Source organism: Xiphophorus couchianus, chromosome 11 (assembly GCF_001444195.1).
Source record: "Xiphophorus couchianus chromosome 11, X_couchianus-1.0, whole genome shotgun sequence".
In the NCBI taxonomy this organism is placed as follows: Eukaryota; Metazoa; Chordata; class Actinopteri; order Cyprinodontiformes; family Poeciliidae; genus Xiphophorus; species Xiphophorus couchianus.
Genome location: NC_040238.1, coordinates 14,795,853 through 14,820,837, shown reverse-complemented (window position 1 = coordinate 14,820,837; position 24,985 = coordinate 14,795,853). Strand labels below are relative to the sequence as shown.

Below are 24,985 nucleotides of genomic sequence, written 5' to 3'. Positions count from 1 at the left end.
GCTTGCTGAAGTGAGAGATGTTTCTGACCCTCAGAAGCTAATCAGAAAAGTCCACGCCAAACTTAGCCTGCTTTTCAGGTGAACAGATGTTTTACCCACAGAGTGCGAACGAGAAAAATTGCTAAAGTGATCTGATAGCTTTCGGTTTCTCAATGACGTGTGGATAGATAAGACCTTCTTCGTCAGTCTCCGAAAGAATTGGATTGTTATTGATAATGTTGTGAGAGCCGAACAGGACAATTGAGGCTCCTCTTAGTGTAATCTTTCGTAGGCATATGCTGCTCGGCGCATGCTGACAAATAAATCCATTACCCTCGGTTTGCCACGCAAGCACTTAACTGGGCGGGCGGGCAGCAGACACACAGCATTAGCTGACATCTTATCATTTTCCACTTTTCAACAGTTTTATGGAAACATGATAGAGTAACAAAATGGGCCACTAAATGCCTCCAGAGCCCTGAGTATACAACAGGTGGGTAAAATAAATACCGGGCGTCTCAACGGTTTGGTTAGTTTACGTATTTCTAATGGGGCCGCCGACGTGAAATTGACACCATATGTCGACAACAATCAAAGGAATTCCACATATGAAAAAGAAAAACAAAACAAGTTAGTCCATCAATTAGGATATGGATAAAAAAAATTGGAATGTATTCAATGTATAGAATGAAACAAGCAAAGATGGAGATTAAAAGCCCGGCTGACGTCTGTCAGTATTTATGAAATAAATAGCTATAAATAAAGCGCTAAATAACTATGAAAAGCAATCTCATGAGCAAAGTACTGATCAGAGTATCATGACTAGTAAAAGAAAAGAGAAAAAACCCACTATTGGCCAAGGTTTTTGCTGCATTTTTAAACTTCTGAATTTTCCAGTGAGCAACATTGGAGCCATTATCAAGCAGTGGAAAGAACGCCATTTCAGCCTTTACCAGCTGAAAGCCCCTCATAAGCTGAAAGCCCCACTGAGCCAAAACAAACCAATAAATCCATCACAAGTGTGAATTAGAAAATGGACATTTTGGTGCAGAGTCAAAGACTAAATTGAATCTAATGCAGATTTTGAAAGGTGACTGGAAACAGGCAAGAAGCCAAACTGAGGGCTTCAGACTAATGTCTAAGATGGCTGTTGTAGACAGAGATGCAAATGGCTACAGCAAAGGATTACAGCAAGAGCAGGAAGGCTGGTCGTTAGAGGGTAGGGGGTTCTAACTTTTTTTCAAGAAAAATGCTAGTTTTTCCTGAAGTCTTTGCTTGCTTAGTAAATCAACCACTTCCTTTTTTTTTACAGATTAAAAAAGTTAGAGTAGCCAAAAATGTTCTCAACATTTGTTAATAATGAACCAGATATTTACATTATGAGTATTAATATGTTTGTGATTTGGTTCAGTGTATGTTTTAATATGTTCTTTTTTGAGAAGTATTTGTTTAGATTTACCTGAATGATTTGTTTTTGTTTAGTTTTTTTCAATTGAATTGTTTGGTTTGATTTCCTGTTATGCTCCATATTTGGTTGCGGGGAAGTTTTCCTTTTTCTGATTCTTTTCTTCTGCTTCTCTCTGCCAGAGGCCTGAACTACAAAGCCAGCTCAATACACTCAGGGTTTCTTTTGTCATGTTCAATGATACTTTGATGATGGGTATCAACTTGCTCAGCCAACCCAGGTTCTCTGACTGTGTACAAGTTTATATCCATACAAAACGGATGGATTACAACCAGTGGACCAGAGACAATGAAAAAGGTAGAAGAATGAAAAATCCTGCAGTATTACAATAGTCAGTTAATATCACTGACACAACTGTAAACCACAAATGGGTCTGGTTAGTTCTGCTACTGAGGCAGAAGGTGAAACCCTTCCCAGCGGCATGATTTGATGAGATCTTTGATTTCAAAGTCAGTCGATCATGGATTTACAATTGCTGATCAATAAAACATCAAACGCTGTACACATATTGCAGGCATTATTAGCTCTCAGAGTCCAATACTTCTTAATTTCCCAATTTGCTTCTAAAAGACAGAAGCACTCAGTTCTAAGCTCCCAATCTTATCCATTTTATGAGCAACAGAAGCAGCTCTTTAATACATGGTGAGGCGAAGCTTGTCTAGGATACGACTAAATGAGAAATGCTAAATGCAACAGTTAGCAAATCCTTTTCTAACACTTTATACCAACAGTCTTTCCTGTCAACTTTTGCTTAACCTATACAAAATTTCTGCGCCCATATCTCATGATTTCTGTTTACTTCGACTTCCAGTGCAATAGGTGTGAAATAGGACAATAAAATATTTCGACAGATTGCATTTTACAGCTGTGGGTTACATCAAAGCCTACAAGAATTAACCGTAAACTTCCTAAATATTCAAAAGAAAATGCAGCTTGGAGAGCTGAAATACTTGTTCCTTAACTCCCACAAACACAGAGGGTCCACAGTACATTTCCACTCCATCTGCTGCTAAATGAAACCAATATATAAGTTTTATGTTACAATTACGTCTGCTAACAATGTACTTTTAGCAGGCGGAGCAGGATTGATAGAATATCTAATACGTTGGTATAATCAGTACCAAAAACAAGAAGGTTTTTGTTTTGGGTTTTTTTTTTTGCTCATTTCCATTAAATTGTTTAAAATCTTCCCAGACTGATATACAATGTGTAACAGCAGCAAATACAAACAAAAATGCTCAGCTCCCTTAGCACAACTTGAACAATCATGCCTGAGAATGAAACAATAAATTAGTGCTGACAGCTTAAATCTGCTGTAAGAATGTCCAGTTTTTAATTGAATGGCCAAATCAAGGAGGCTGCCTGGAGAAAACTGGTGAAGTCGAACAATGTTGGCAAGGCCTTACCCAAGCTGAGCAACAGAGCAGGGAGTACACTGTAACGCCACAACCCTGGTGAAGCGTCTCAAAAGTTGACGCTAATGTTTATTTCTCATTTTAAGTATAGGTCGGTAAATCTTCCTTATTTACGACAGCAACATATTAAACATGTTGGTCAGCAAAAGCAAAAGACATCAGTTAAATATTAGTAACATGCTGAGAACTCCATTATCAGCCTGTAGCCCTCAGTCATGAAGTGACGCATGGTGGGTGCAACTTGTCCTGAGGCAGCAGACTAAATCAAGCAAGAAATGTCCAAAACTGCTACGGTATGGAATGGCAAAGAGGCAAATTGAACAGCATCCCCCTCGTTGCTCAGCTGCTTAACAGTAAAACAATTAGAAGCTACAATACAATAAATCCTACACATTTCAGTCCTAACAAATGTTCTATATTTGAGAACTTCAGATTTTCTTTTTTTTGCTTTAAAACTACTTCATGTGTGCTTAGATATCCAAACAGAAGCTGACAAAAGTCAAGCAGAAATTATCAGAAACCATGGCAACCATCCTAGCTGACTCTAGGGTACAACCAAGAAATGTATAACGTTGACTGACCAGAAACTGAGAGGAGCTGCTGCTGAATAGGTTTTCTTGGACCTTGTCTACCTGTTTTCCAATTAGTTCTTCCACTGCATCAATACATGATTTTATCAAGGAATATTAACGCCTGTAACAATATTTACCTGATCAACGTGATACTGAAATTATTTTAGAATGCCAAATGGCTGAATGACTTCTTATTTCTTTTAAATACTTAGGTCACTACTCATCACACTGCAATTTCCTGTGTCTTTTTATTAAAAACATATTTCTTTAAAATAATAATGGGCAGTGTATGAAGTATAAAAATGTATGGCATAAATCCTAGTTGTGGAATAACAGTAATATCTTAACTACGAGGACGACATTTGGTCACAAAAATTGGCAAGACAGGTAAAAACACCTTGAATGGTGTTAACGCAGCAGATGGCATTTTGAGTTTTCAAGAATTAGTGTCATAGCACAACATTCCCGTTTATTTTATATTAGAAAAAGACCTGCCTGTGAACCCTACGGGGTTTCTTGGGGGTCTGACCACTTTTAAGATGGATACAAATGTCTCCTAACAAATTAGTCAAAATTCTGAGACATGCACTCCTACATCAGGAATGATTGGGCGGAGATGTGACAAGTTCAGGGAAGGAGATAGGCTGGGAATCCATTTGGGATGGCATCGTAAATGTTTCCAAGAACCCTAGTCAGAGATTTATACATCTGAAATTCTTTCATAGAACATGTATAATGCAGAGAATAAGACATCAAATGGGATTAGTCTCTGATCCATATTGCTCGTTTTGCCCCCCAAGGAACCATTGGCTCTTTTATGCACCTGATGTGGGATTGTCCAGAGGTAATTAATCTATGGGAAAAGGCTACTGGAAAAATGACAGTCTTAACCAGAGTACAATTTCCAATGGACCCAGCAACACATCTTGTACATAATTATTCCTCTCTTTTCCTTACTGAAAAGTACTGTAAAGTTTGACTTGCAGGCCCACAAGCAGTTAGGAAGATAATAGATCAGCCACGGAAAAACACCTCATGACACACAGTATCTACCATACATTGGTTTCGGTCATTCTTGGATATCTTCTGCAGGGAGAATTAATAATTCTCAACCATGTACTCTAGCATTATGGACATGATGATTTATCTGAGAGCTGTTGTCTGGGGTGTAATGCATGTTCAGGGGAGCATGGTGGTGCGGAGACGAGGATTGGTGGGATGGCACGGTGGCTACTAACTTGGTTCAAATTTTGACAAGTTTGTATAATTCTAAATGTTTAGTGCTGGAGGTAAATATTGTTTATGGTATCAACATCTGATTTTCTTATTTTAAAATAGTGACAATACGATATTGACAATTTTGACAATACTGAACACACTTTATCCATGGGGTTGTCTGAGGTTATAGAGTCCGGTTCATAACGTCATCATGAATGTGCACATTCTGTTTTTGTTTTTTTTTATTGGAAATGTCCTGTAGTGTCTCTTTCATATTTCTTGACAGATGGTCTAATATGATACTCAAATCTGAAAGGTTCATTAGCCAAAAAAATCTTCAACAGAAACATAATTAGTCCAGCGTACTTGGAAAGAGTAAAATGATCTCAGAAACCATCATTTGAATGTTTTTTTATAAAACCGTGAAGCTTTTAACATTTGATCAAAAATGTTCCACATAAGGTACCAGAGTCAGTTGTCTCTAATGATACTTCTAATAGATGAAAAAATGCAGACACACAAATTTATCGACTGTACATTTCTCAACATGCATTAACACATGCTCACACTTTAAGTAATATTTCTTACAAACAGAGATGTAGAACAAGAATGTAGGATGATTCCTTGTTCCTGTTTTAGAATTCAGAGTGAAGCTCGTCTTCAGGGATCTCTTTTGTTATGTAGTGGTTTGATATGGTCTGCTGCTTTTGGTTTTGTTTATTTATTTGAGAACCACATAAATAAACTAAAGTGGTAACCCTTTGAGAAAAGGAAAATCTAAAAAAAAACAAACAAAACAACAACTCAAGACGGTAGCTTCTTATGACCAATAAGACAATCCAAACTTTGGGTTCTTGACTCACAAACTCTAGTTGTGAATTGGCGCTGTATATATAAACTAAATTGAATTCAATTCAACTTGAGGTGCATAAAAGCTAAAACAAAAGAAAACCCATTGGAACCTGAAATTCTCCCTGATGGGGGAGATGGCAAGCCAACCCAGAACCAACCAGTTTTGTCCCCAATGGGGCATTGCAAGACTGTCCATCTAGAGGGCAAGGACTGTCAAACCCCACATTTCAGACTTAACTTATCACAGTGCTCTGACAATGACTACTGGACTCAAACCACTGCACTAATATCAACAGAGGAACTAAATAAAATGTCAAGAACCAAGGCTAATTGGAAAGAAAGTTCTTTCAAACTGTTGTGTTTTAGTGCATAAACTTCAAAATGTTTTATCCTGTTATGAGACCGAAGGTTTTGAATTCCCGTTTTCAAACTGCATTGTTTGTTTTACAAGTTTAAATAAAAATTTTAATTGAAAATATCTTGTTCCTTTTGATCAGCTTTGTCTTGAGACAAATAAATTATTGAGAGAGTCGTTCAATGGCCATGCCAAACAAGACAATGTGCCCTGTAGACCGAAAAAAATCTGCTCAGAAATGTTGCAGAAGCACAACGACCATGGTGTTGATCTGTTTTCCAGATTCATCAGAAGCAAATGTGATATGATCGGTGTGGGATGAGCTGATTCATTTAGTCCCCAAGGGAGCAACAAGATTATCTGCTAACAACAGATATTACACCCCATCATTGGAGGTCAGCTGTCTGTGCCCTCTACAGCTATAGAAGCATGAAGAATGCCAAAGCGATATCAGGCTTCTGTTTCATGTTGTAGATAATCAGTACAGTTCCTATAGGTCTGCTAGAGCATGATGGAAACACGGTGGACGGTCATCATTACGTCCACTGAACACGGAACTGGAACAATGAGAATCCAGCCACTATTTTTTTTAACTAAGCTAGACATTTATTTTGCAAGTACTCTATTGGAATGAACAGCACTGAAGTCGGTTGGTAAAACTGTACAGTAGCTAATTGGAATCTTCATGTTTTGATGCTGGAAACTTCACTGACACCTTTCAGTTGAAAAGACAATAGGTGGGAGTGGATGGCAGCCAGGCGATACGGAGAGGTGGGGGAAAAAAAGGGAATTATCAAGAAAATTGTTGCCATCCTCAACACAAATGACTGCTTTCCGATCTTGGCTCATGACGTTTTAAGAATAAAATGCATGTCCTCTTTGAAAGACAAATGCCTCAGCTGTAAGAAAGGATTGGAAAACAGCAGGGAAGGAAGTTCTGACTGACTGACTGACTGACTGACTGACTGACGTAAAGAACACAAATTCATTAATGTAACGAACAAAGAAAAGAAATACCAGGGCAAATGAAAGCATGTTGCTCATGGGAACAAAAGCTTTGACATGAAGCATAAAACCTGAATAACAGATGGATGATCAGGCAGACTGAGTTATTGTTAACATGTTGTGGCTTTTCGGACCGACATGGTCTGCGCAGGCTGATAAGTGTCTCATGAGGCTGTCAGCCAACTTTGGCCGGGGTGGCGACATTCATTACATGCAGCCTCGGGAGGCGTTTTGTCTTTTCCTTCGTCTACCGGAGTATAGTGTGCCTTCAAAAATTGAACATACCTCTGATTTATTCAAGTTATTGTCCTTTTATGTGGCAAACATGAAAGGACACTAGGGGGCCTGATCTACAAATATTCCAAATAAGGAGCGCTGCATTGCTTGAGCAAAGGCAAACTGCAGAGGGTTGGAGGGTTGTGTTGGATCCACAAAGATTTGGTTTGCAGTGGGATACATAGGTTCTGCAGACCTTCCTCGTTTACTAAAGATTTTCTGTGTCATCATGAAAGGCACTGGAGAGCAGAGTGGCTATAAAAGAAGGTTGATGTTGAAAGCCATGGTATTGGGGGTATTATAATTGATAAAAATAATAATAATTATGCATTTAACCTAAATAAGAATACAACGCGGTACAGCACAGTAGTGAAAACATTTAAAAGTCAATCTAAAAGACTCTAAACATCTGTATTAAACTCAGGTGTAGTCAATTTTATTGCGGGAGGAATATCCTCGCTATCTGACGATCAGCATGCTGCATATCTTGCTTATTTGTGAAGGCAGGACATCATTTTATATGTTTTCTAAATACACAAAACTTTTGGAAGATCAGGCCCCAAAAGTTTCAGGAAAGCTACAAAAGAGCTACAGCTGAAACTACACATGTCCCTACACTATTAAAAAGAACGCAACCAAATGATTCTCATTGAATTAGACTAAATATCTCCAGTATATGGAATCAGAGTAGGCAAAATCATTTCTACTTGCTAAATATGAGAATAATGAGAGACAGAATTTTTAGAGATTTAGAAATATTCTGAGTCTTGCATCCATTGCTTTTATTTTGGAAGAATTACCTGTAAACTGTGTGATTCTGATTCAAATACTTTAGGGCATCCTTCTCTCACGTGTCTGTATTTGTCCTGTTAAATCCCAGGGCTCCTTTTGGTACATTCATCTCAGCATTGTCTGAGAAAGACTTGAACATGTAGGGATTACCTGATACCTGATTCCAGTTTTATCAAGGTAATGATAAATTTATTTTGTGCTCCAGAATTATTTGTGGAGTACCACAAGGTTTAGTGCTCAGGTCTATTCTCTTTACTACATGCTTCTAGTTCATAAACGTAGACCACATGGAGGAAATGTCCACGGGTATGCTGATGATATTCAGATAAATAAATCAATAATTCCTAATACATTTCAATCACTTTGGCAGACTAGACGCATGTTTTGAAGACTATATCTGTCTGTCCATACATTATCCAACAAGCTTATCCTTGAAGGGTCCCGAGGGCGGCTGGTGCCGATCTCCAGTGGTCAACGGGTGAGAGGTGGGGTACACCCTGGACAGGTTGCAAGTCCATCCCAGACATAAAAACCTATATCTTTTTAGAAGAGACCTCTGGAGATCCACACCAGCCAAAAACCTCCTTGAATAAGCTAGCTTAGGTAATGGCTGGTTGTGGCCAAACAACTGAATTTTAGTTTCATCTGATATTTACTGACACAGGAAATGTCAGTAAAAAATAAGGTCATCTGTAACCTGCATTCTGAATACGTGTCACGTTTTTGCAATAATGTTTTTTTCCCGTCCTACTGGCCTTTCAGCCCAAACTGGAACAGGGCTCCTTTCGCTGTGAATAATGACCTCGCAAGATTTTTTGCTTTTGTTCTGTGGCTGACATACACACTTCATATCAACACATGTTCCTCTCCGGGGACACACGGAGTGATGGGTAAAAATGTACATGCCATTTAAAATGTCATACAAATATTTGAACAGATGAACGAGGCACCTTTAGACTTTTGAAATTTGTACCCATGGAAAAAACAGAATAAAATCCACTATTCTCTTCCTCATATCTTCTCTGATTTGTTTTGACATTCTCCTGATGACAGTATTGGCTTAAAATACATCCGAGAGTGCATCCATTTAACTCAGAGACTAAAACGTCATAAAAGCATTTGCGTTGTCCAAAGTTGTGTACGGTAACACCAATCATATGATATATAAAAATGTGAAAGAAAAATAGAAATTGTGAAATTGAGAGGGTAAGGAAATATTTTCTAAAATGAATACATTGTCTGATTTATTGCTCTGATGTTTAGCAAATGGAAATTATTGCAGTAATTCAAACAGACCTGAAACAGACCTTCAGATAGCTAGAAAAAGGTTAGAGGTTTTTTATACAGTCCTGAGTGACATAACATTTCCCAGCAGTTGAATAAATTTTTCTAATGTTTTACACTAATAGACAGTTTACATTTTATGACTTATGCATTCATAGGAAATCCACAAAACACCACCCAAGCTGGAGCTGAGAACCTCCAAGCTGTGAGGCAAGAATCCAAACCAGATCACCATGGAGACACCACCTCTCTTCACCATTTTCTCATGCACCCCTCAAGATACAATTATGTGTGTTTGATTAAACAAACAAGTCCAAATTGCATTGTCTGTGTACTCATTTTAAGTGAAATGAGTATATACTTCATCACTCACATAGTACTTTTGATTCTGTCTGTTGTGCTCTTTACAGAAAGCTTTTTTCTGCTTCAGTCACGTGGCAGTAGGCACAATGTGGAAAATGTGAAAATTGCTTTTAAAATATAGTTCATTCAGTTCTTTCATCCATATTAGAACAACTGTTACCAGCTGGTCATCTTGGTCCAAATCAAATAGAAACTAATTCAAATTAAATCCATTCGTCTCGTCACGTTCAGATTAAATTACATTAAAGTACAATCAAAGTAACTTGAATAGAACTGTTCTGCTAAAACGTCTCTAAGTGAGCCGGTTGGGTGAAGTCTTGACATTGAAGCCTCTCCAGCGAGCATCAAGTATCAGGTAAACATTCAGTCAGTCGGACTCTTCCACTGTCTGGTAATATTATCTCACATGTGTTCTCAGAAAGGCGATTCTGATTTCTGATCGCTCCCCTGCTGTGATTTTTGGTCTTGTACATCCTATGTTTTGACAATAGTGCGGCCTTTGCTTGCATGCGGTCCACAGTATATATGAACTACTGAGGAATTTCATCTTCCAGCTTGCCGTCTGTAAGACTGGGATGAGACAAAAAGGATATTGTCCAAAAGGCATTACTGGCTCGCCTCATCTTTCACTGTCAAATATTAATTTCTGTGTTTTACTGTGTCAGCCCTTTTCATGCAGATAGATCGAAAATATGTCTAAGACCAGAGTAAGAATCGAAAAGTAACATTATAGTTTCTTTATGGAGTGGTGTGTGGCATAGTGGTAGAAGAGGTATCTCCAATACTGCGGCCATTAGTCTTTGACTAAGCCATCTGGGATAAATTCTAGTCAGACACCCAAACTACCCTGTGGTCATACATTTATAGTAAAAACACACATTTCCTATTTTAATCTTACACCTCTGGCAAAGTCAGGTTCACATTCTGCCTATAATTAAGCCAATTACACTTGATTCTGATTTTGCTGTAAATTTTCTACTGCTGGTAGTCAGCCTGTTCACTGAGCACATAGTTTGAATGTTCACTGCTGAGTGTGAACAAAAATAAAATCTACAGTCATGTTCAATAAATTAGAATCTACTTCCTGATGAGGTTTGTTCACCAGATGAAATAACAACCTCTAACTGGGGGGTTTTACTAAAAGCAACTTCTTTTTTAGGTTTACATCACGTTGTGACGTCAGTGTTGCTTTGATTCTCCCATGTATGTTTGAAGAATCCTTGAATCTATATTCCTATAATTATCATCATCTGCCAGGGCAACCATTCGGGGTGTGTAGCCGCTTGCTTCCACGAAGCTCCGCCTATTCCCGCTAAGCTCCTGCAGTCTCCGACCGAGCTTCCGCCTCACAGAGCTCCGCCCTCCCCATGGCGTCCCCGCAAAGGTCCTCCAGACTAGCAGCAGCAGCAGCACTTAGCTAACACCTGGTGGCGCTGCACATCGGCAGAGCTTATGATGCAAACTATTTCTCAGCCCAACGCTCCTAGGAACGGTTGTAAACGGCATGATGAAGGAGCAATGTTGTGACGACACGCTGAAGACAGAATGACGGAAAGGGAAGCAGCTTCTTAAATATGCAAAAGCCAACTTCAAATTGTGACGTCAAATATCTTTTTTTAAATATGTTTGATATATGCAGCATTTTATGAAATCTGATAACATAGTTTCTGGATTGCGCTGTAAAATGGCACAACGTGCTTGAAAAGTACATAACACCACCCCTTTGTGCAGGTATTAAACATAGTAAACCATTTAAAATGCTTCTCTGAATTGGTCTAATTTAATCTTTCAACCTTCAAAGTTGTGTTTTTATTAGCTGTAACTGGAAAATCATCACAGTAAACAGAAATAAAGAGTTGTAAATGTCAGTCTATTTAATTCATTTAAATACTGTGTTTGATCTGGTTAGTTGACTTACTGAAATGAATGAACTATTCAGTAATATTCTAATATATTAGATCTAACTACAGCTCCAGAGCACATGTGTGACTCAAGCTGTGTTTCTGTTACAAATTGTGCATAAGGCAAATCTTTGTCTCTACCTGACGTACAAAACCCCCCACAAAATTTCACAATTGTGGTGTTTCCATTAAATAAGAAAAAAAATGCAATCACACGAATAAGCGATTCAAAATTATGACAGTGACGAATGTAAACAACTGCGACATATTCCTATAATTATCATCAACTGTCAGCCATCCCAGTTGATGTTAGGGTCTTATTCAGAGATAGGAGTGCCAAGTTGGTATGCAGTAGGAAGAGCGCCTACATGTACAGCATAGGGGAAAATTGCAATTGGCAATTTTACAGAAGAGTTACGGATTCAACATTTTCAAGTAACAGGTAACTTTTTATGAACCTGAGAGCTTTGGTAGATCCATTGTCGATGAAAGACAAAAACAAACCGTCATCCTCCTACTAGTTCCTGTTGTCTGCCATGTTGCTGTTCATGTGAGTGTTCTGATTGTGGTTTTGTGAAACATCTCTTTCAATACAGCTGAAAAACCACCTGGTCTTAGCTCAGCAGCTTTTTTATCGAGAAATGCGTTTTCTAAATTGGGAGCTCCCACTGAGTGAATTTATTTTTGTAACTTCAATTTGCGTAATTTTCTGGTTAATAGAAAAGTGGGGTTGTTCTCACAATACTAACTACCTTGTTTAATTTCAAACGTAGAACTGAATAAAATATTAAATTCTCTAATAAACATAAACTTATGGAAGAGCAGCAGTCAGCAGAGGGGCGACGCAGCGGGTTGTTCAACATGCCAACCAGAATAAAACAGCAGATCTCACTCCTGCACCTCCATTTAGCATATCAGTCACCATTCTGAATGCAAAGGCATTGGTGATTCCGATGCGCCAGTCCCCAGTGTGTGTGTTTCACTCTGCACTCACTGGCAGCGCTTCTGGCCCTGTATGCAGATTAGGTGCCACTGAGTCTCTGCCCTGCCGTATTGTTTTAGCAATTTCTTATTCTGCCTTCATGAATAGATCCTTATCTTCATTGTGAAAATTCAATAAAGCGGTGTTGAACATTGGCTGGCGGCGTTGTTATGTGATTCAGAGCACCATGTGTGCTAGTGTGCACTCCAGCTACGGTTCTAGTGGGTTGGCTAGGTGAGCGCTCACAGCTGAGCTCCCACTGAGATAAACGGTTCATCAGCTGTTTGTTAAAATCAGGTCAAATAATAAGGGAAGAAAAATGGGACTTTAAACGTAATACACTTAGTTTTCACAGTGACATCGAGCATTGGAGGCCAACAGAGCCGGACTTCGTTTGTTGCCTAAGAACCAAATTGCAAGTAAAAATTCCTCAGGACTTCATGGTCAATAAAATCCTCTAGAGGGGGCAGGGTGCATTATGCAAACTTTTTTTTTTTTTTTAGTTTGTACAATATTGTGTTGCTTTGATTGACTTATGATTTTTTTTTTATCCTTAAATCTGTAGAGCAGCCAAAGCCTGCTCTACAGACACAGAGACCCATTTCAAGGTGTCAGACAGGACTATAACGCAAAGTCACGCTTCTTTTTAAGTTATTTTACATAATGTTCATATCATCTGAATGTAATATAGTTACTTGATTGTGATGCAAAATTTAAATGTGCCATTTAAATATACCTCAGTTGAAATAAATATAACTCACTTCTTCTGCTGATAACACACGAAGTCTCCCTTTCTCCAGCCGGCAAAAAGTATTGCTAATTTTTTTTTTTTTTTTTTTCAGATGCATCACACTCTGAATGAACTCTGAATATTAAGTCATTTTCTAACACAGTTGTTTTGGGTCTGATGCAGGAAGCCGGCTGAATCTCCATGTCGGTTAAGTAGTAAAAAGAGATTCTGCAGCGACTTTGGTTAAAGCTGAACAACTAAAAAGGCAGCTTGATCACAATGAGAGTTGTACTTACAAATTGACTGCAGTACGTGTCAGATAGACATTATGACAATAAAAAAAAAGGAAAGCAAGCCCTTCCTGCAAACCAGTCAATAATTCAGAAAATGCTCACGGCATGATTTATTTGTAAAAGTATCTGCAACTTTGCCATTAAGTTCACACATTTGTAAACAAAGCAAATAAATATGTAATACTTATTGTGGTCTGTTTTAGCTTGTCCTTCAAACATTCAAACAAATAGAAGGGGTATTTGCCTTTTCACTTTAAGGGCCGCCATTTGCAGCAATTATCTGTACTCTAGCCATTAAATCTAACAGTTCTAATCACCAATACAGTCTTAACTAATAACTGAGATATTACCACAGTTTTTAAATCTGACCTCGACAGCAAATACCTATCTGCCCATCTGAGAGCAGGTTGCAGGTTACCAACCCAGATGTTCAGAAACTTTTTTATTCTTTTTTTTTTTGCCCTCAACTTCATCCTTCTGCTCATGTGGTGGTGAGACTCGTTCCCAAAGCAGAAGTGTGATTTAATCTAGTGGGTCTGCCCTGAGGCCCGTTCCCACTGGGAGACGTCCAGACCGAATTCTTGCCAGAAACTGGCTCCTTTCAATGCAGAAGTAAAGCAACTACAGTCTGAGCTTTTCACAAATAGCCGTGCAGCTCACAGAGTAAGGGGAAGTACAGGTGGACTGACTCCACCAAGAATATATATGTATGGGGGCGCGTGTGTGTGTGTGTAGGCGTGCACAAGTCAAAAGTGTAATAAGAGCAGGAAAGCAGGGGCAAAAGAAAAATAATGACTTTTATTAGCCCTTTCAAACTATGTAGTTCATAGAGTTTATTTTGTTTGAGAAAATATATTGTTCAAAATGAAACCAATTTCCTGTTAAATGACAGGAATAAAGGTAACACCGGGCAGCTTGTTTTCTGAACAGCAGTGTGCTGAAGAGGTATGTAACAAAGTTTCCAATTTGTGTATTAAATTGATTCTGCAAACCGAGTAGCTACACAACTATTCACACCACTGGAATATTCGCTTTTGCAAGTAATCGTGGAGGAGCAAAAAAAATAAATAAATAAATAAATAAAAAATCCTGGCGGCCAAAATCTTTCTCGCCGACGATGAAATGAATAAACTTCTTTCCTGACTTTTTTTTCCACACATTTTTAATAGTGATGGCAACGATTTGAACTTCTTAACCCATGTAGATTTTTGTGACATTCGTGGTGTATTTATTTGTACTAACTTTGCACCACTTCGTTGTGTTGCTTCGAGAGACTTAGGTCAATAAACATTAACATCTACTGTTAAAGTGAGACACTTGTGATCATTGCTCACCAAAGCCCAGCGGCACTTGGGCACAACCTAAATCCGTGTGAGTGCAGTAAACCTTCCTCAGCGCGCAGGGAAGGGGAAAGGTCAGCTCTGGTCAGTATTGCTCACTGACCAAACAGCGTCTACACAGAAAACAATCATCCCCCCTCCCACTAAACTCTGCATTAGTTGCAAAAGCAGCCGAGAGTGTGGCTGACAGCTGTCAGAGATTAGAAGCAGGCTATTAGTTCTGCGTTCAATGTTCTTTCTGGCACTAATCCCGCGGAATCCCGGTCCCCCCTTTTAAAACCGAGGTTGCTTCATGATAAAAAAAAAAAAAATTAAAAAGAGGCAACCTGTTAAGTTGCGCTTCTCTTCACGTCGATCCCTTCGGGTGAAGCCCGCAGGCAGCGCGCAACTTCAACACACACACACACACAACTACAGAACGAGAGCCAGCAGCAAAACACACACGGCACAGAGCAGGTCCGCGTTGCTAGATCACTTCATCTGCGCTTACCTGAGGAAGACCGTCTCTCCTTGTCGGACGGTGATGTTGTCCATCACTTTGTTGTCGGACTGAGAATCCCCCTGGCTGTAGACCGGAGACCCTGCGTGAAGCACAAGAAGCAAAATCCTCAGCGACACCAGAAGTGAGCATTTGGGAAAAGCGACAGAAGATGTCCGGACTGGCATCGTCAAAATCCGGACGTCAAAAGGAAGAAGAAGAAAAAAAAAAAAAAAAAAAAAAAAAAGAACTCCCACAGCGAGACAACGAGGCGTCTGGTCAACAGCCCAGAGGAGATAATTCAACCCCAGTTCATTAGTCCTAATCCAAATCTGTGTGCAGGTAGTCGCGGTGCGCACACCACACACACACACACACACACACACCCACACACACGCCGAGCCTGTCTGTCTGTCTGGGAACATACACTCTTACTGTTTGCTGTCATTCGAAAGCAAAGCGCGCTTTTCTCTCCAGTTGTTTCTCTCGCTCTCTCTCTCTCTCTTTCATTTTTTATTAAAAGAAATTCCAAACAATAAGCGCAAACCCCTTCAGTGCGTCTATGAGGATCGTGGATCACACAGGCGGTTAATCTAGCACTGAATGCGAGGAGGGGGTGCGGGAGAGTGGGGGGATGTGGAGGGGGTCTCAGGGGTGTTAAAGGAGAGAGAGATGCCAAGTTCCCGATTCTCTTCGTCTCCAACAGATCTTCTGTTTCTTCTGTTGGCTCTCAGCAGCAGCGCTTTCTGTTTCTGCTTGCGCCAAACACAGAGTCAAAGGGGAAAGTATTATGTAACAAACAATTACATGCATAAATCAATAATGCATATAATGTGTAATTTCGCACTATTCGTGTGCGTCAAGAATTTTAGGCGCATTAACTAACTTTCGTTAAAAAATTTGAGACAATACATGAAGAAAGGCACAAATAAATAAGAATCGAATCAAATCATAATGACAGGTTTGTTCAAAGGAAATAGTTCATTTTAAAGGGAGAACTATATCTATTTCTACATTTTTGTTTTGTTTTCAGATATTATTATTATTATTATTATTATTATTATTATTATTATTATTGTACTTTAGTGTACTTCGGTCCACTGGTGTGCAAGAATTCCATTGACAAAGGTTTCCCACTCCCCTCGATGGGGAACATGTTTAGGCCTCAGACCTGCAGAGCCGTCTTCCAGACAGGTACCAGAGATCCTGACAGTCAGTCCCAACACAGAGTTAACGAATGCAGAGGAAGCCTCGGAGACTCATCGGACAGTGCTGCCAGCACCAGGCAGAGTTTCACAGCGGCTGAATGATGTTTACACCCAAGTAAGGTTCACGAAACAGCCGCCCAGCCTCACGCAGATCTAACATCTGACCCCCAGCTGAAAGTCCATTGGTGTTTCTCCATGTGTCTGCAAGGCGTCCCTTATCTCTCTGGTGATCTTTATTCAGTCTCAGACACACATCTCATCTCTCTATGATTGAACCTTTCGTCACTCTGCACCTGTACAACATGACGGCCACCTCAAAGTTTTTCCTCTGCAAATTGGGTCATAATTATTTTATCAGTCAATCAACTTAAGGACACAAGCACATGAGTCGTATTTAAAAAAAAAAAAAAAAGACTTCTGAAAACCTCAGATGCAGTGTGGGAAATCTCCACCTATGCGCCACTGGACTACGTGGGTTTGTAGGAAGTCAGATGGTGCTAATCAAGCGCATTGATTCAATTGTCTTCTGTGTGTCTGTAAAAAAATAAAAGTGTGAGGCAGTTTGCCACTCCTGATGAGATTTCACATCAGTGTGGAACGAGGAGGAGCAACACTCAAAGTGATCTCTATGAAGCTATTTTTAATTTCAGTCAATCTGGAAATGATTATCAGGCAATTACAAAACACATAAGAGTCCATCGCTCTCTATTAAGAGAGATTGCTTTGAAGCAGAAAACACTAAAGACAGTTGTCACTCTTCTAAGGAGTGGAGATAAGCAACAAAAAAAACCTCCAGATTATAAGGGACTAATCAGGATATTAAATCCGAAAACTAATAAAACGGTTATCACAAAAAGCAGAACCTTATGAATTTTATGAAGACATTGTCCACAGAACGTGCATGGCTTAGATTTCACCTGAAACAACTGCAAGCGTTGCAAAGTATTTGTCCACATCGTATTTGTGCTAACAGCTCGCATAAAGAACGGTGGAACACAGAGGAACTGAAATTCCTCTGTGTTTCAATAAAAAAAAATCTGCACAGAAATGAACAAACTGAGGACAGGAAGTGAAGAAGAGAGAGTCAAAATTCTCCAGTTATTTATTTTTTATAAAATAATGAGTCTGTGGAACACCTCATAAACGATGTGAGTTGAACTGGCACAAACGATCAGTTAATATCTCCTCACAAAATTAAAAACCTTTTCTTTAATGTTCGAGATGAAAATGACTTCAAACAAAAGAAGAAGAGTAACTTAACAAAACATGCATGTCCATAAAGGCAATACCCAGAAAAAGGGAAACGGGGCCAATGGTTGTTGCTGGAAACTGTGCCGGAGAAGTGAGGCGATCTGCTCAGGACACGAGAACAGGAAGCAATTGCTTTGTACCATGCACAGTTGTGCAGGTGAGCTGCCTATTTTAAGCCAGTGAGTCATGTTCAGTGTGAAGGTTATTTGTCTACCAGTCAGTGCGTGTGACGATACTGTAGTGTCGTCAACAACAACATGCTGCACGTTACAGTGGGTTTATAGTAGTGACATGAATAAGTTTGTATAATTCGTCTTATATTTGGTACAGCCACAAAACAAAACTATCTTGAAAAATGCCTGTCAGATCTTTAAATATCTGAGGAAATCATCTAAAATCTATCATAGAATTGCACCTTCTCATGAAGTCAAAAATGAATTGTTAATATATAATTGCTTCTTTGGTGATTCTTATGATGGTTTTGTCATACTCACCTTTTCACCCCATCATTAAATAAATTTCAAATGACTCAGTGTTTTTATCATTACTTCTGCTAGAGGTGAATTGGAACCGTGTGTCACTTCTACTGCTAAAGGCGACCAGATGAAGGGTGCTTGGAAGTGAGTGCACTCTTCAGCGGCCATGTGTTGATCCTCCTGGTATATTTCTTTTTGCGTTCGTCTTTGTGACATGCAGAAAAATTCTAGCCAAAAAGTTGTTTTTTCACACATTTAAAAAGTAGTAAATGATAAAAATAAAAATAAAAAATTAAGATTGAGAAAATATGCTTTTCAAGGATATTTTTTTTTCCTTTCGAGAAAAAAAACTGAACTGAAACATGTCTTTTCATTGGTTTTCGTAACTGTTTATATGAACAATTTTGATACAATGAATCCTGGTTCCATCCAGCTACGCAGTAAGACAAATGTTAAAATGCAATTTCATGCCTGGATACTTTAGGTCTCTCATCGAGTATGTAACATCTGCTTTTAAGGACATCCTGATATGTATTTTATGTCATTTGTTAATCTCACTGCTGCAGCAGTTTCAACCGATATATAATGATCGTGTCATCAGCATCAGCATTTTACAGCTGGTTCGAACATCATATGTAAACGTTAAACAGCGTCGTCGCACAAGATGGGACCTTGTGCGACGACGCTGCAGGTTTTTTTGGTGTTTACTGCTTACCGTACATCTAAACATTTTGTTCTCTACCTCTGAGGTAAGGAGCAAACCAGCTGATTAATTGCTTACAGTTTGTCCAGGAGGATGCCATGGTTGTCAAAGGCCCCTTTCAAGTCTAGAAACACTGCTCACATGGTTCATGATGTTCTTTGTCTAATGAGCTTTTGATATCTTCAGTGAGAGAACAATTGGCAATTTCTGTCTGGCATCCTGATCTAAATCTCAATTGTTTCTGAAAACGTGTTCATTTTGATAAGGGTGATAAATATCTTGTTTTGCAATCACTCTCTTTCATAAATATTGGTAAAAAAAATAAATAAATAAGTAGGCCTCTAATTCCTATGTATTCTAGTGGACAAGTTTTAAAAATCAATTGCTGCAGTAACTGCGGCGTTCTGTTTTGTGAGAATTTATTAGGTCTAATGGACACGTCTATTAGGTGGGTTACATTTTTGATCGGGGGCTGGTAGAAAGCTGAAGATTAAATTAAGGACATACTGTATAAAGTCACATGATAACTGGAAAAGATTTGAAACGTTTTAGTCTCATAATTTCTCAATGGGAAAATCTGACCTTTTAACAAGTGTGTGCTCTTCTGAAAGCGCGATTGCCAAATAGCCTTATTTTATTCACATGGTTGTCTTGATAAATTTCAAAGTGTTGAATGAAAGGTTCCATCTACCTTTCATTTACTTTTTTTTTTATTAAAAAAAAAATCAGAACTGAAACATTTTTTATTTCCAGGAACAACTCAATTGCTTGGAACTAGTTCTCAACTCATTTTGGGCAACAAGTTCATTTAAAAAACAAACAAAAAAAAATCTTGCAAAATTAAATACATAATGGTTTGCCTAAGACCAGAAATATAACATGCTGATTATCTGTACAAAGCTATGCAAGGGTCCATGTCAACCCGACTGCTTTGTTCGCAGAGACGACTTTTACCGGTTCGGGGGATTTGTGCGGTGCAGGTTGGGTTCAGCCCATTTAGGTGCACATGATTGCAATGATCACACACTGGAACAAATAAAAGTGCTTTCCTCTGAATTGTGAGGGCCTCATGCTTTTAAGCATCAGCAGAGATGACAGGCCCCCGCCGAGTCTCTTCAAGAGGCAAGCATATGAGCGAGAGGAGGGAAGAGAACTACAGCACTTAGACTCGTCACACAGACCCTGTCAGGTTGTTGGCCTGGATGTATCATTTTAGGCTTCGCTTTTTTCCAGCAGTGTAGCGCATTAGTGGAGAATAAGGCCATTTGATCAAAAAGAAAACTAAAATAAAAAAAATTATACATATATGTACAGTATATATACAGTATATACAAATAAACAAAGTCAGAGATAATGGATTCTTGCTATTCTTGTTATCCTCATCCATTTCCTCACTGTTATTGACCATGTAGCTGCCAATTGCCCTTGACAGGAATCCTTAATAGTACAGTCATGTTCACTTCAATTTAGCTTAGTTTATTTATGCATTTGTTAATTCTGGAAAAGGCAAACAGGTTCAGTTCATATAAAAAGTGAGCTGAATACACGCTAATCTACTCACTACAGACAGAACGTACAGAAGGTTAAAATGAGCAAAAATGTGTCTAACTAATGAACCGATGCAACTAATTGCATTTTTTTTGTTGTTGTTAAATCTGACCACATTTTTATATAAATTAGCACCAGATTACGTACATGTACTTAATTTTTCAATTCAAATTACTTTTGTTACAGACACAGAGGAGCTTTTTGATCCAATCCTCTTACATTCTGCTTTAGGATGAGCGTTTCTATGATTACAGGAGTTTAAGTATCTCAGGGTCTCATTCACAAATGAGAGAAAAAGGGAAGCAGGAGACACGTCTGAAGCAAACATGGTGATGGTTTATGGATGGGTAAAGTGATGTGTGCCTGAGATGTTCCGACTCACTTTCTTCTCTTTTCGATGAAAGAAATCGGGTCTAAAACTGACTCCATTCAAAATTGCTATTACCCCCACTGCTAAACGCAACAAACAGAATAGAAAGAAAATAAAAAGATCAAATAAATCTAGTTCATAGTTGGTGCACGTGTAATACTGACTTTCCATTTGACTGGCAAATAAAAAGAAGACAACCTTTAATCCATCAATCTGGAACCATTGACATAAAGTTCTGCTCAGCTGCCTTCTGCACTATGACAGAGTGGCCTAAGCCTGGACTTCAAAGACAACATATCTTGTTAGGAAAGACTTCTAAAAAAAAAAAAAAAAGCGGTTGTGAGCTTCTGTTGATGATCTGTGGTTGTTCAGTGTGACAAACAGACAGCGAAGTGATTTAGCTCTCTCATGACCAAAGAGGAAATCATTCATAAGAAATACCAAACCGTGTCAGACATGTCTGAGGATGGTGATGCATCTGTCACGACTGGCATGACAGATGCTTTTTGCTGTTCTATTTTAGCAAGTTTCTCCACTGTCTTTTCTGTTTGTTCCCAGAGTTTAACTGTAAAATATCTGATGGACATGTCTTTTCCCCCCCCCTGATCTTTCTAACACGATTCTGCTGCAGCAACAAATCACATGGTATGAAATACATCAACATAAAGAGTGGCAGAAGCTGCAATCAAAACTGGCCTCGAGTTCAAGTCTTGTGGTATTTTTCCAAGACGTTTTCTTGTCTCCAGTGAAAAAGCTAATGCTTATTCTTTAGACGCCAATCTAAACAACGGCCTGTCCGTTTCCAGATGGCCACCTTCCATCTTTAGGACTCTCTTTGACCACAAGGGTAGATTAGGTAACAGGATGTTTGTGAATGATTACCTCGCTGACTCCAGGAAGCATATCAGTGGAAATGTTTCAGCAAATCAGCCAGCTGGGCACATTCAGCTACTACTTGTCTATAGATGAATTATCGCTTATTGCTTCATGATCTGGGCCATACGCCACATTTCTCTCTATGTCTTTTTGAATCCACGTTTCTAGATTCCTTCACATCATACAAGCGGGATTTAAAGTAATTACTCAAACATTCACAAACGTGGCCACGGAAAGTCCTTGACTTGTGTTTTGGCTCACGTACAAAATGAATAATTACTGGGAAACAAACAGCAGCAGTGACATGTAGGGCACGCTCTGTTTTAAGTGGCTGTCATGGCAACTGGTTGGTGTCCAGCCCTCTCACTTGCTCCCACAGAAGGGACGGCAGGTCCTTCAGGCTCTCGCTCATCTTTAAGCCTCACAAGGAGTATTTGCCAAGATCTTTATTACTGTGGGCTTGAACAATCAATACTAAAAGCCCTTTGAGGTTAGAAATCCAAAATGTAAGTGACCATTACTTTCTAATAAAGAGATTGATGCTGGTGAAATTGTCTTCCTCACCCTTGAGCAATGGCTGTCTGACTACGAGGGAAGGTAAGTGCACTTAAGCGGCTTACTTTGTTCTCAGACGAGAAAGCAGTCGATGCCATGCTATTCCAGAGTGAGACTTTGTTAGAGCTGGGCAGCATGGTGTCATTAACTATACATATGCATGTTATTTGGGAAAACATTCAAGTATAAAAATGGTGATAAACAGGTTTGCGGTTGGCTTCTCTCGCTCTAGCATGAGGACGTTTATTTTGTGCCTCTGCTCACAGAAGCGCAGGGTTTTTTTCTGGTTTTGATGACGACCACAACAACCCTCAGTGATGTATGACAGGTTGGTTTGGAGAAGAAGCTGCTGGGAAGAGGCCAGCTGACTGAGCTGACAATGTGATGATGAAAGCCGCACAGTGTTCAAAGAAAAGAACAGCAGAACACAAAAATGTCCTTTCCCTGCTGATGTTTACCCCTTGGATGATGGGATGGATTGTTTGCAGCTGCAGGTGCATCCAGGGAGCTTTCACACCTGTGAGCAAGAAGTGAAATAGTATTTGCTTTTTTTTTTTTTTTTTGAATCAATCTAAATAAATTCAAAAAACAAATGACAAACAAAGCCAGTGGCATCTATCAGACTGGTGAGACATTTCTAGCACTTTGGGTCTTCAGCAAACCACAGAGAGATTTATTGCTCCCTAATAGAGGAAACCTGGAGTGGTGGTGAACCTTCCTAGGTTCTACCAAAATTATTCCAGGATGAGAAAAAAGGTCATGTCAGAGTTCATCGTGACTAAGAAAGGAACGGGTCAAAATGGCACCAACAGTAGCGTTTCAAAGCAAAAGCAAACACTGGAAACATAAAGGCCAATTTTAAAAAAGGAAAAGAAAAGAAAAAAATGGGGTTACTGTTGTGGCCAGTATAAATCTAAAAACATCTCAACACAGAAAATTAGAAATGACCTTTTTTACTTAAAGGTTTGATTGTTTTATTAAACTTGTGCCTCCTTTAGTACAGTAATCCTCATTTGCGATCGTCAAAAGTTGTCTGCTGTTGTGTCCTATTCTGCTGGCATTGTCTATATTTTTTTCTGCAACTGCAAAAGAATGACATGAGGTCATTTGCATGTCATTTAGTGTGTTTGTTACAGATCGATGTTTTCCTTACAATACTGAAGATCTGTCACTCCACCCTCACTTTATGCACAAGTCAGCAAGCTCTCCCAGTAAGCCCCCAGCCGCTGTCCACCAAACTCCCAGTAAAGTAATCCTCTTTCCCAGTAAAGCGGGGCTGGACACCTGGACATCTCTCTGACAGCCCAGTGAGACATTACAGTTGCCCTGGTGACAACCATTAAGACTTGTAAGCTACTAGTCCATTTAAGAAGCTCTGAGTAAAGAAATATAAAAGCTGAAAACATTAAGAATAAATGTGAATAAGCGTCTAAGTCTGATTACAAACCGATGCTGAAGGAAAAGTTAAAGTTACTGAACTTTGTCACCTCTGACCTTCACAAGTTGTATTTGTTCATCACCTCTCGTATGTTTCAGTCATAAATCTGAATATTTACGCCAAGCTCGACTAAGAGTTTTATGACTTGGAAATATTTGTGTTCAAAACGGTGTCCTTACCATTAAAGATTGTATTATTATTTGCAAATGATATTGAATGACTCCTGGCTTCCTTGACCTTTAGATTATTAGGCTCAAAGCCCTGTTTCATTGCCACAAGATCCTATCTAAGGGCCTGAAGGGCTCCAGATGGGTAGGTCATATTTTCATTCAAAGATCAAAGGTCAGCTCTGCTGACAGCGATGCTAATAACTATAAAACCTAATTAACTGACACAAAACATGTTTTCTTCATTACTGACATCAATCTGCTTGTGTAGCTCTGCAGTAAGAGCCCTCCGTAATGTGACGCCATCATAACGATCAAGCAGCAGACGCTCTTTCCTGACAAAAAGAATGTAAGGATTAATTGAGCATAATGCTCAAGAAAAAAAAAAAAAAAAAAAAAAACTGTTTCATAAAAGGCAACTGATGAAAATGTCAAGCATGAGAGTCACAGCACCCACACAGCCATCCTGATTTTTCTTATGCTGCCACAAAGGAAGGCATAAAACAGACTCAAGCAGAGAACAAAAAAAAAAAGAAATAGAAAGAAAGAAAAAAACACTTCTGATGATGTGTGTGACTGGTTGGTTGTGAAATCTATCCTAATGCTTTCAATTTGTGGTCTTTAATCATCTTGAACTGGCTCTAATTTTATCTGGGTCACTTGGAGATCGTAGTTTGTGTCTGTGTGAAGCAGCAACGTTTGTTCAAAGTGTTAGACAAGAAACGTCAGCAGAAAGCTTAACCTATTACTGTCATTTATTGTAATGGCTTCTTACTTTTCTAAAAACATCGTGAATATAAATGACTCCTTAAAATTAACAAAATATATACTATTGTGGACCCCCAGAGATTATTCAGTGTAACTTCTTGGCAATCAGAATTGTTGTAAACAATGAAACTGTTGCAACTTGATGAAGTTAAACTAATAAATATTTGTGGCTGACAACAAAAACATAACTTTCTCTTAATCGTACCTTTTGTTCCCAATAGTTTTCACATTTGGGTCACCGGCTGTCAACATGACAGGTTGTTGTTGGTTACACCTGACATCTAATTTGAAATACACTCTGAAAAACAGACCTTGTTTACATCCT

The 24,985-nt window shown here is 39.0% G+C and overlaps 1 protein-coding gene across 3 annotated transcripts in view; it reads right to left on the bottom strand.

The window, feature by feature from the left end:
* Positions 1-24,985, bottom strand: part of ntm (neurotrimin) — a 257,381-nt gene that overhangs the window by 52,856 nt on the left and 179,540 nt on the right. Inside the window, exon 2 of one of the 3 annotated variants that reach the window (XM_028031761.1) lies at positions 15,313-15,403. In XM_028031761.1, coding sequence (XP_027887562.1) covers positions 15,313-15,403 — 91 coding nt within the window. Of the gene's footprint in view, positions 1-15,312; positions 15,893-24,985 lie in introns of those variants that run through there. The other 2 variants (XM_028031759.1, XM_028031758.1) reach the window with 2 other exon arrangements.